Source organism: Cynoglossus semilaevis, chromosome 14 (genome assembly GCF_000523025.1).
Source record: "Cynoglossus semilaevis isolate Cse_v1.0 chromosome 14, Cse_v1.0, whole genome shotgun sequence".
NCBI classification, from domain to species: domain Eukaryota; kingdom Metazoa; phylum Chordata; class Actinopteri; order Pleuronectiformes; family Cynoglossidae; genus Cynoglossus; species Cynoglossus semilaevis.
This window is the reverse complement of record NC_024320.1, coordinates 190,834-202,822: the sequence shown is the minus strand read 5'-3', so window position 1 is coordinate 202,822 and position 11,989 is coordinate 190,834. Positions and strand designations below refer to the sequence as shown.

At 41.5% G+C, this 11,989-nt stretch overlaps 1 protein-coding gene across 7 annotated transcripts in view; it reads left to right on the top strand.

Moving 5' to 3' along the window:
- The window catches only part of LOC103389024 (voltage-dependent N-type calcium channel subunit alpha-1B-like), a 138,931-nt gene extending 127,674 nt beyond the window's left edge, over positions 1 to 11,257 (top strand). For 6 of the 7 annotated variants that reach the window (XM_025062024.1, XM_025062023.1, XM_025062019.1 and 3 more), the window contains 4 exons: positions 1,034 to 1,072; positions 3,212 to 3,470; positions 6,621 to 6,844; positions 7,891 to 11,257. In XM_025062024.1, the coding sequence (XP_024917792.1) occupies positions 1,034 to 1,072; positions 3,212 to 3,470; positions 6,621 to 6,844; positions 7,891 to 8,439 (1,071 nt within the window). In that variant the 3' untranslated portion in view covers positions 8,440 to 11,257. The remainder of the gene's footprint in view (positions 1 to 1,033; positions 1,073 to 3,211; positions 3,471 to 6,620; positions 6,845 to 7,890) is intronic. The other variant, XM_025062022.1, reaches the window with a different exon arrangement.
- Positions 11,258 to 11,989: the final 732 nt, after the last annotated feature.

Here is an 11,989-nt window from a genome sequence, read left to right as displayed (position 1 = left end):
AGACAGACAGATAGATAGATAGACAGATAGATAGATAGATAGATAGATAGAGTTCCTTTTTGGGATTTTTTTTCTCACAATAAAATGTGCAAAACCAAACCTAGATTAATTATTTTCTGATGTAAATTTACATTTCTTGTAGTTGATCCCTCTGCTCTGCTGGTACATTAACATTTCATGTATGTTTGTGTGAGATAGGCCACCCTGCAGCTGCGGTACATTATGATAATCATGATGATGGTTATGTCGCCATCTAGTGACAGTAATTGGAAATGATAGACCAGTTTGTACCAGTGTTTGACGGGTAGGATAAGAAAGTCCAGTGGGCTGTATTTTGCCCAGGGGCCAGTGCCTGATCCATTGCTTTCCGTTTATCTTCTTCTGGCTGGCAATAGGTGCAATACTGCCACCTACTGGGCTGGGTTGTGTGCCTCATCATTACCATTACATTAGACATTTGGAACAGAGGAATTCTTTCTTTAAAAGTTTTATTATTATTTAATTTGAATGTGTGACACTTTCAATATCTTTTCTCTTTTTGTTTTTGTGTCGAATTTTCATCTAGCCTTGCACAAAACAAAAAGACTAAATCTGATTTTACACTTCTATGTCTGTCGATGTTTCTGTTGTTGCTCTTGTCTTCTTGTCTTGTCATGTTTATGTAATGTCCTGGAGTTGATACTGTTGCTCTTGTCTTCTTGTCTTGTCATGTCCTGGAGTTGATACTTCATATTTTTGTATTGTTTGTCTCTCAGTGTCAGGTCACACAAGATGTTTGTCGTTTTCATCAAAAAATTATAAAAAAAAAAAAAAAAAGATCAAGAGGCAGGGCAGAAAAGTAGCAGCCTAGTTATAAATCTGTTCTGTTTCTGTTATGAAGACTGAACAATTTAGTTCTTATCTTTCTGCAGTGACTCTCCTCCTCCTCCTTCTCCCTATCCCCCGTCCCTTCCTTTGTGTTCTGTTCTGACCCTAATCTCACAGCCCACTGCTAATGTTTACCCACCTACCTTTTGTGTGTGTTGTCCAATAGCGGAGCTACCCTCGCCACGACCCTGGGACTCACCTGGCAGTATGTACCACCACCAACACCACCTCCTCCTCCTTCCTTGCTCCTCCCATCTGTGTTTGTCTCCATGTTCTCTTAGCTCATGAACACATTCACATCCCACACTAATGTCCACAGTGGCACATTAGAACTCACGTGTAATCTGTGAGGCCAACACTGAGATGCTGAAAATATCTGTGAAATTAAACACTCTGTGCTTCTTTACAGACATTCAACTGTTTAGGGTTATTTAAGTGGAACTCTATGAGGTACTGAAGAGTGCCAGGCTCAAAATGATGTAGCATTAAGAGTTAACTCACAGTCACAGACATAAACCCTGACTTTAGTGCAGGTTTGTCTGCACTTTGATTTTACAGATGTACAGATCTGTAAAATGATGAACAGCTGTTACTACGTCACTGGATTCTTACTCCATCAAACCAAATCCCACTCAGGAAATCATTGATTTAGACCGGGGTGTCAAACTCAAATTTTCCATATGGTAACTTTACTTTTGCGTAAACATTGAATCTGGAACAACCAAAGCTTAATATTATAAACACATGACAAATTCAATTGGAAATAAAACACACATCAGTCGTATTTGTTTCGTATTATGTTTCTTTATCTGTAGCCTTTCGAGTTCCTTTTTAATGTAAATATTTTTTTTATAGACCAACAACAAAAAACCCCAAAATGTATCTATTATAACATAGCACATACACAGCTAATACTATAAATCCTGCCAGTATATGGAGGCTTTATACTGGCTTGCCAATTCTAGTACAAATTCGATATGATCTTGCAGGCCAAATATAATTACACTGCGGGCCAGATTTGGCCCCCGGGCCTGAGTTTGACACATGTGATTTAGACTAATGCACATTGAAATCATTAGTTCCCACCTGTAAACAACATACAGGGACTGACAGTTGACCAGTACATCCAGACTGGTTTGGACCGGTTCTCCTGACTCTGTGTCGGTAACTCATAGAACCACACTGAACTGTTCCCTGACTTTGTCAGTGGGAACCTCTGGGGTGTGACGTGATTGGTGTGTGTGTGTGTTAGATGTAGTGAAGTGAATTGTGTTGTGAACAGTTGTGTAAATGTGAAACATGTTCTTGTTTCTTTTAATAAGTGAGGGTTAGGGTTAGAAAACTGTATTGTGAACAGTTGTGTAAATGTGAAACACGTTCTTGTTTCTTTAAATAAGTGAGGACTAATCAAAGAAAACTGTCAGTCTTAAAGTCTTATTTTCTTAATAATATGATTTTGAGACTGAGTAAAAGAATATATTATTATTATTATTGTGGTGATTTTGGACTGTGATAGAAACAAGGGAAACAACAGAAACTCCCCAAACCTGATGAATATGTATATAATATTTATTTCTCTATGCATTTGATAAACCTGAGCTTTGGAAAAGAAAAGAAAAAAAATCATCACTCTAACATCTACGGACAGTTACCTTTAGAAATTCTCCAGAGTTACCAGCAGGTGGGGTTGTATCTTCGCTGTTGTTTCAGTTTCCTACTCGGTTTTCATTAGGATCAGACGGAACAATGTCGCAGTATATTTTATCAGATCCAGTTTAATCTAATTGAATCAAATTTAATATAACCTAAAATAATCCAATCCAGTCTAATCTAATATATTGTTATCTACTCAGACCAACCAAAAGGAAAAGTAGACAGTAAATCTTACTCCCCGTTCACAGACTTATCAGTCTTATACGGTTGTACTGTCGCTGTTTGTAACATCTAGTGATGGACCTATCAAAGCCACCGTTTATAGTCAAGGGCATTCACTGTGTCTCACAGTAGTGTCTCAGGTAACTCCATAGAAGAATTTGAAGTACTGGAGTAAAACTAATTACTAAGTCAGCAGTTGTTCTTGTCACTTAAGAACATCTTGATATCATTTTAGTCACGTTGCGGCCTGATCAGCTCTTAGTCAGAGTTCAGACTCTGTCACTGGTCAGTGTTTCCTCTTTTACACGTTTCCGTTCGAAGACGAACCGATTCTGTCTTTACGCTTGCTAGTCCAACAGGTGGTGTTGTTTCTGTGTGGTGATCCAGTTCAGTGTCGGAGTAAAGCCTACCACGTGACCTTTGACCCCCTGTCGTGACTCACCTGTTCACCTTTCTGCTTCCCTCGCAGCCAATCATTGACCTTAGTCCAATCAGGCGCTCAGCGTCCTCGCTGACACCTCTACGCCAACACGAGCTGTATCTCAGGGAGTACCACCTGGATCGTCCCGGCCAGGCTCGGTCCTACACAGTACCCGAACAGGTTCTGGAACAGGACAGAGTCCACCAACAACACCACCACCACCACCGCTGCCATAGACGCAGAGACAAAGACAAGAAGCAGAAGTCCCTGGACAGAGGAGCCACGGTGAAACCCTCTGGCACTGTTGGTGAGAACAGACCTTCATTCACACGTGTCCTTTGACTGAACAACACATAAGTTCATATCAGGACGATCCACGGATATGGACAATGGACAAAGAGGTTTAGGAAAGGGTAGGAGCCAGTGTCAGGGGAAACAGTGGCATAGAGTAAAGACAACAGCAAAACTCAGTGTAGGTTTAGAAGCTGTGATGTAGAAGTTTAGGGCAGAGGTGTCAAAACCTCCGGCTTGGGGGCTACTTCCAGACAGCAAACCTCCAGAATATGGCCTGTGTGACTAAAATGTTAATAGTAATAGTAATTTTTGAAAATTTTGGAATACTTCTATTTGCACTGTGGTGTTGCACAATATTTATATTAAACGGGAAACACTTAAAGTTAGAGATGGAAATGGTTTGGACGAGAAGATGGAGATGATGGTGATGGAGCTGCCAGGTAGGAGGTGAAGAGAAAGAGACCAGAGGAGATTTATGGATGGAGATGGCTGGCGTAACAGTAGAGGAGGCAGGAGGTAAGGTGAGAAGGAGGCAGATGATCCAGTGTGTGAAAAAAAGCAGGTAAAGAAGTAGAAAGTAAATTTGGACATAATCAATTTAAAATTCAGAAAGGTAAGTAGACTTAGTGAAGAAAGTGGAATAAAGATGAAATAATGTTGAAACAGAAAGTAAGTCCGGTGGCCGTTCTGGGACAGGGTGCTTCACTAGTTATAAAATGTTAACTGTATTTAGTTTACACTCTATTCAGTGGTCACTAATGGTTTGGTCTCTTTTCTCTCCCACTGTAATTATCTCCGTTTCCATCCTCTTTTACAAATGACCATAAATTGGGGAAACTCTGAGCTTGTGTCTGGCCTGCACCGTGTTTGAATGGGAATATCTAGTTGGGTCAAGGTTGATTTCAAAAGCAATTTTAAAGCAGGCAACTGGACTCACCTCAAGTACGTTGAAGCCGTTTCGCCTCTCATCCAAGAAGTTGGTTCTATTAGATTTGGGAAGTGACCTTTTGTCAAGGTGACATCTCTGTCCTACGAAGCCTGTGGTTCTAATGTGGCCCACATGTTCCCTGGGATTCAAAGACAATTTGATTGGATTTTTGTGGTCAAAGGTTCGTGTGACCACACGAGCAAGATTTTCAGCTGACAGTGAACTCGAGGGTGGAGGCGTACAACCGCAGAGCCGTAATTCAACAAAGGGTGGCAGCAGCAGCAGCAGCAGCAGCTGGCCTTCATTGCTGAGATAAAAGGAATTATGTTTCCTCTTGGTGAGACGACAGAGCATCCAGCAGCTCTGTCTCTGTCTCCGCGTCTCTCCGTGACACAGACATTTTGTCCTTCCCACAGCAGATCTGAAACATTGCAGCCATGAATGGGCTTCTGTCTTCCTATCATTGCCGGGTTTTTTAATCTGAAATCTGGCTTTGTTCCAGCTCCTGAAGAAAGTAATTGCACCACAGGGCTTAGCGTTTATGGCACAGGTTTAAAGAGAAATGCACAGAAGTTTCCAGAGCATCAGTCATTTCTTTTTAATCAAAGGTGTGATGAACAAAGAGGGATCACATGAAGAAACGAGATGATACCCTTCATGTTGTTCCACAGAGATTACAACCTTCAACCTGATCAGTAATCTGAGCCTGTTTGTTTTTCAGTGTGTGCTGAGGACAAATCTGAAGTTAGGAAGACACAAGTGTTTTCTGTGGTGCTCATGATTAGATTTAAGCAGAGGGTTGGTTCAACTGGTTCATCTTTGACCAATGCTCAATCCCAAGTGGCCTTCTTTCTCATGTGCACAGTCATCTAGACTTGACAGAAGAGACTCGATTAGATAGTAATTAAGGAATAATATTAATAAATACTCAAACTTTCACATGGGAATAAGACTTTGACACTTTGACGTTGAATTCTCCGATGCTGCCCTGCTGCCTGTTTTTCATTGCAACGCGCGGGTCATTGCTGAAGGTCAAACCCCACTGCCCTCAGCCAGGTGTTAGGGTCAATGCTGAGGGACTTCAAATCAGTTTGAAGACATCTTTAGTTGTGCCATACTCATAGAGTACTCGTAGAGTAGTCTGCCATTAAGTGCCTAGACATGTTTTCAGGACAAGGGCTTCCCACTGGTTGATGTACCTCTAGGTTGTCGCAAAAAAAATGGTGTGCCCCAATTCCTACTGAAAGGTGGAAAACACTGTTGTAGACACCAGTGCCTCACAGATGTTTTAACCATTTGAGAGTTGAAGGGAAATCCTGCAGGCTACAGCGGTCCGTAGTGTCCACGTTACACATATGCCATTATGGACACGGAAGAACCATGGACCACCGTCCATCTTTGTCGATTCTCAAAAAAACCTTTTTATTATCGGATTGAAGAGTCTACCATCTGACCTTAGTAATAGTGTGAGTCATATATTTACAGCAAGGCTTACTTCACGAGTTGATTCATGCCCCATGTTTTATGTCTTGATCTGATTTTATCCCTGATATAATGCAGTTGTGACAATTTCAGTTTCATCACCGGTTCTGCATCACATGAAACTATTTTCAGGGATTAAAAGCTTTTCTGTGTGGGTTTTAATTTCTTAATGAAACCACACATCTGTGTCTTGTCTCTGTGGCCCTTTGGTGCAGAGGATGTTGGCGGACCTGAAGATGAAACTGCTTCGCTCTATCTCTCATGTGGCCTAAACCACACGGTTACCACTGGAAAAAAGAATGTATTAGATTAGATGAGTCTAAGAATTTTGTAAATTTGGAAAGAAAATCTTTATCCCTTCTCAACCAATGGAGGTTACTAATGATGATGTCACAGGCTAAAAACGTTGGCGTTCTTACCTCACAGCAAGAAGGAATCATGGTCGGATTCCTGGGCTTGCTTAATGAACATGGGCAACCTGTGTTTAGTGTGTGTGTGTATGTGTGTTTTCCCCCAGATTTCTGCCACTGTTAAAAACATGTACGATTAGATTCATTATTCACTCTTAACTAACCATGGTGTGAATGTGAACGTGAATGGTTGTGTTTGCCTTTAGTTCAACGCACCCACATGATACGTGATATGATGTTGGTGTAATCTACACAGTAATTACACCAACTGTTTTATTTACAGCAAATGTTTCTTTTTTTTAACATTTATACATTATATAATTTGGTCTTCATCATCATCCAGACTCCTTCACAGACCCTTTGGCTGAAGGTGTGTGTAGAGAACGGCCAAGGGAGCGTGACCGCAGTCGTCCTCACGAGAGGAGGCATCACTCCTCAGCCGGAGAGAAGCAGCGTTACTACTCCTGTGAACGGTATGGCAGCAGGCAGCAGTGTCACACCAGGTCAGCTGGTCCCAGTAGGTCCACGTCTCCTGGCGAGGGACATGAGAATGTGTTCCTCAAACAGGTGAGGCTCCCTGTGTCCCTGTGTCCATCTGTCCTGCTCTTGGGGCAGTACGTCCTGCTAACTAATCGGATTTGCAAAACATGTCATGCACGGCCTCCGCTTCTCTGTGTGTTACGTTAAGGTATTACAGTGTTTTCCAGGAGTCCATCTGTCTGAGTCATTATTTGTGTTTTTGACGTCTTACGGGATGTCTACAGGTCAGTTCAAATTTGGCAGAATTCCAAATTGGACTCCAGAGTGAACTCCTCAGACTTTTGACAACCACATGGCGTTATGTTAAAAACTTTACTTACCCATGGGGGCAGTCACACAGACTGTCAAGCTATTGAGCACATGGATGCGGTGTATACCCACACACACACAGTGATGGGCAGTGGTGTCTTGGTGGTTAAGAAAGCTGACTTGGGTCTGGAAGGAGTCCACCAGCTGCCAAGTTACCACTGAGGTGCTCTGAGGGTGGCACCATGCCCAGACGCTTAAAGCTGACCACTGTTCACTTTGGTGATGGGTTAAAAAGCAGAGGTCACATTTGGTTGTGTGTGCAGTGTCACAATGACAAGAAGCTGCAGACAAAGCTAGTCTGTAGTTGCTCAATAGTTCTTACTTTTGGGTCTTTACATAGTTCTAGAGTTCTGGAACCAACCTCCTAAAAAGCTGCAGAATCTTTGACAAACTCTAATGACTTCCTAAAACAGGCGTGGGCAAAGTTTTTGACTCACCGACTCACCGACAATTGTCCTAAAATTGAACAGGGTGGGGCCGGGTCAGGAGCAGATTGAGGGAGCCCTTGTGTGAACTATGATAAATGACATGAAAAAGTCATATATCAAGGCTAAAATTCTAAAATGCTTTTATCATTTTTTTTATGCCATCTATTGGGAAAACGTGGGTATTGCAGGGAAAAGGCAGAAGTATGATAATATAAATAAATTATACAATTTGGAAAAGTTTGGTGGCACAGATTAAAAACCTGAAGCCGGGTCACATCCGGCCCCCGGGCCTTAGTTTGCCCATGCCTGTCCTAAAACATCTTTCTCATTTCTCAGCATGGTAGCAGTGTCAGCAAAATTGGCCCTGGAACCTTGGACTCCAGCGTTCCGGCCCGTAACCGCAGGCAGTTGCCACAGACGCCCCTCACTCCTCGTCCAGCTGTTTCCTACAAGACCGCCAGCGCGTCGACTGCGCAGCCCAGTGCTGCTGTGACAACAACAGGGCATCAGACTCGGTTTATACGTGGGCTCTCAGAGCACGAGCGACTCCTTGGACATCACAGTGAGTCCACAATTCCGGTCACACGTATTGGCTCTGACACTCATTTAAACCGGCAGCAACCGGAAGCTTTACCTCCAAACCTCCTGGAGGACACAGAGGACTTTCACGATGCTGTGAGTAGTCATGGAGGAGCAGGACGTTTTGCCAGAACTTTTCCCTCAACTGCAACGGGAACTTCTGCTGCGCCTGTGACAGTGCCAGTCACACAGGGAAGAACAGTTACTGTGCCAAATGGATACCACTTCACCCTGAACTCCGTGTCTGGGCCTGGAAATAGAGGAGCAGAAAGTCTCAGGGACCGGGACGAAGAAGACTGGTGCTAGTCTGCTTCATGTGCATGTGGAACCAGAGGGCTTGGTGGAGGACAGAGGGACAAAGACACTAAAATAAGAGCACACGGGAACGCACTAGTGGAAGTGTTCAGATTGCACGATTGGAGTCTGAGCAGAAGACAAAAGCCAAATCATGTGATTCAAGGAAATCTATTGACTGTCAGAGTACGTTGAATTGTCATTGTTGCTGTCTTTACCGTTGGTCGTCTGCTAAACAATGGCATTTTCCTGTTTCTTGCGTTAATGGTGACATCATTGCTGTCACGACATCTTTTCAAGTTCTTCGTTTTTCTCCAAATCCCTGAGAGCTGCTCTATAGTTTGAAGACACGCTTAAGTAGTTTTCTGTCAGATTTTTCCCCACAATTCCCCAGTCGGCATCAGTCTTCACTACTTGTGGATAGTCACTGTGGATAATTAATGTGTAGGGGGGAAACCAAACACTTGACAGACCCGTCCACAGCCATCTGAGATTTTGATCTGGACTCAATTATGTGGCGTGAACTGACTGCCAACTCAGACAGTTTGTTTGTTTACCCTTTAAACACATGAAGGTGGTGACAATGTGGATGATGATGAGGATGTCCGTTGTTTTTTGTTGGTTTGATAAATCATGTAGTCTGTAATCACCAGAAGCAGATGTTTAGTGTATGACCCCCCAGTCTATCAGCAGTCGTAGAAAAACCATTTGTGTTTGACAGTGTAACCAGTGGATCACGACCTGGAATACAGTCTTTTATCAATATGAAAATATTCGGGTCCACATTCCCGTCATGTCACCTTCCTAGTAAACAGAAAGCAAACATTTTTATTAATTCAAGCTTGGACAGCGTTTTTTAAATAATAGTTTTTTTCTTAAACCACTCTACGCCATGTAAATTTAAAACTTGGGGTCAGGTCCAGATTAAACTGTGTGACTCTTCTGTGATATGTTGGTACTGAAAAACAAGTGCCTTATTTTTTTTAAGGTGGTTTCTCATTCTAGTATATGCATAGCACTTAAGTAGTGTTCTGTACATGTATGTGGCTGAGTGGTGTTTACGGGTCAGTTCACACTGATTTCAAATGAACTCTGACGTGACACTTCATCGTGTGATGTAACCAAAAAAGGGGTGAGAAATTAACTTCTGAACATCAACACGGACCAGGCGGATCCTTGTAGATCCTAATTCTTGAAAAGGTGGAACCTGGTCCATTACTATGCAGACTAAGGATCACTCTATACAAAGGCTACAAATAATCCAACCTGAAAACACAGACGACTCCGCCAAACTTGACCCTTCAACCAGGGCACTAAGTGAACCAAGACTCAATACAGAAATTTAGAATTAATACATTTTTTCCGTACATCTGTAAATCATTTCTGTACATCGGTCGTCACTTTTGAGTGGCATATTTCTGGTTCAAGACCAAGAAAATAGAACATATTGGTTTTAACAGGTCTACAGTGGCATAGATGTAGTACCCTTATCTGCCACCAGAAGATTGCGGGCTGGATATAATTTAGTCACCAAATCCCAGGTTGGATTGCCTCAGGAAACCCGTTTGAATTTGAAGACGTCTGCCAAATAACTATATAGTACAGCAAAGCCCCTCTCTGCCCCTGTGCCCCCTTTTTGAAGTGTGGCCAATATTCTTCTTTCAAAGTCTATAAACGAATCCAATATACAACCATCTTTCAAGGTGTGGTGCATTCTGTGGAATTTTTGGAGAGCAGTTTTTTTTGTGACAGTCCTGTTTTGTAACTAACTTTGTCGTAGGTAAATTGAAGAAGTAACGTAGTGCATGCTGGGGGTTTGATCATGTCCAAAAAAAATAGTCTTTGTACGTTTACAAAAAAGGGCGGGTGGTAAATAGCTGCCTTTTTTTTCAAATACACTGCCAGTCTGATAAAAGAAAGTGCCATTGTTTTAATCAACCACTGTCTCAGTGTCACTCCAACACAGAATGTTTACAGTTTGGTGTTTGATGTTGGTCATATCTGCCCAGACTCTGGAGAGCAGGGTGTAAGGGGTGAGTGTTTGTAGGTGATTCTGCATATAGCATGAAACACTCTTACAGCTATAACACAGAGTTGCATTGTTGTTGTTGTTGTTGTTGTTCACTTCTAAAGTAGGGCTATGCAAAAAGAAAACACTTCATCTGCCCTGTAGCTTTATGACCCTGTGGATAAACACGTTTCATGTACTTTGAAGATTTGTAAATTGTAAAAAATAATCCATGATGTACAGATAATTTTAGGATAACCACAGATAAAGACATTCTCTCTCTTTTTTCAGCACAGACATTGATTAAATCCTCTGGGCTTTTTTCAAGTCCAAACATTGAGTCCATAATCTCAGCCCAGATTAAACACCCAGGATATAAAGCAGTGTTTGTTGCACACGTGGATCAAGTTGTATTTTTCTTAAAGTTGTTTTTTTTTTATTTATTTTAAATTGTGTAAGCTATCTGTGATCCTGTCGATCTTTGCAAAACTGAACTGACCTGAACTACCTAAACAAACACAGTTTACTCTCACAGCTCGTTTACTGCCTTCTCCAGGAGTTACAGTCATGAGGTTACATCAGGGTAAAAAAAAAAAAAGTTTTTGCTCCTTCGCAATATCACAATAGAAAATTTGCATAATTTTTATGGAACTCGTAAGATGGAGTATTGTTTGGCTAACAACATTGTATCCTACCAATCATTCAGTTAGTATGAACGATTGAACGGCCATTTTATTGACTGTTTCCAACCAGTTTAGCATTTTTAGGCTAACTACCAGCTTACACAGTTTTAGTTTTAGCTATTTGACTTTGCCAAAGTCTGACAAAAAAAAAAAATTTAGAACCTCCTAAACCTAACAATTAATTTTAATTAATTTTTCAAGTGCGTATTCTACATGTAGGCGCTTAATCCAATCAGAAGTAAGAAGTTCTCAAAAGGTAATCCTAACCTGGAACTGGAACCAAAGGAAGCAACATTGAACAAGCTAACAGGATCTCTCATTTGTGGAGTAATTGTTTTGAATACAATTATACGTTTTTTTTGAAGGGCCTCAAATGGATTTTGTGTCTTGAACATTTTCTTCACATCTCTTGCCTGATTATCACACACTGAAATCAAAGACCAGATGATAATAACGCACTGACAGAGGCAGTGTACTGGTGTCTGGAATCATCTCTAAGTAGATTAAAGAAGCAGTAAATCATGTGCAGATATTACTTGATCCAGTCAGATTGTTTCCTTGTGTTTGGACTTGACTTCCTGTGGTCTTGTGTTTGTGCAGCCATATTTGATGAGCCATTTTCAAAAGAAACTTTGAAAGTGTAACTGTGGGTGTGGTTCTGCTATTGATGCCATGAAATGACGACTCTTCTTCATCATCTCTATGTTTTCAGACCGTTTTGAAAATTGCTGTTCACTGATGGAAACATCCTGTTTGCATGTGCTAGGAAAAATGTGCATGTTAAAAAGAAAAGAGTATAGTTGAACTTGATGACAGCCATGAGTTGTACTATTTGTTTCTTGGTTGTATTTTCTGATTCTGTGAATGCATC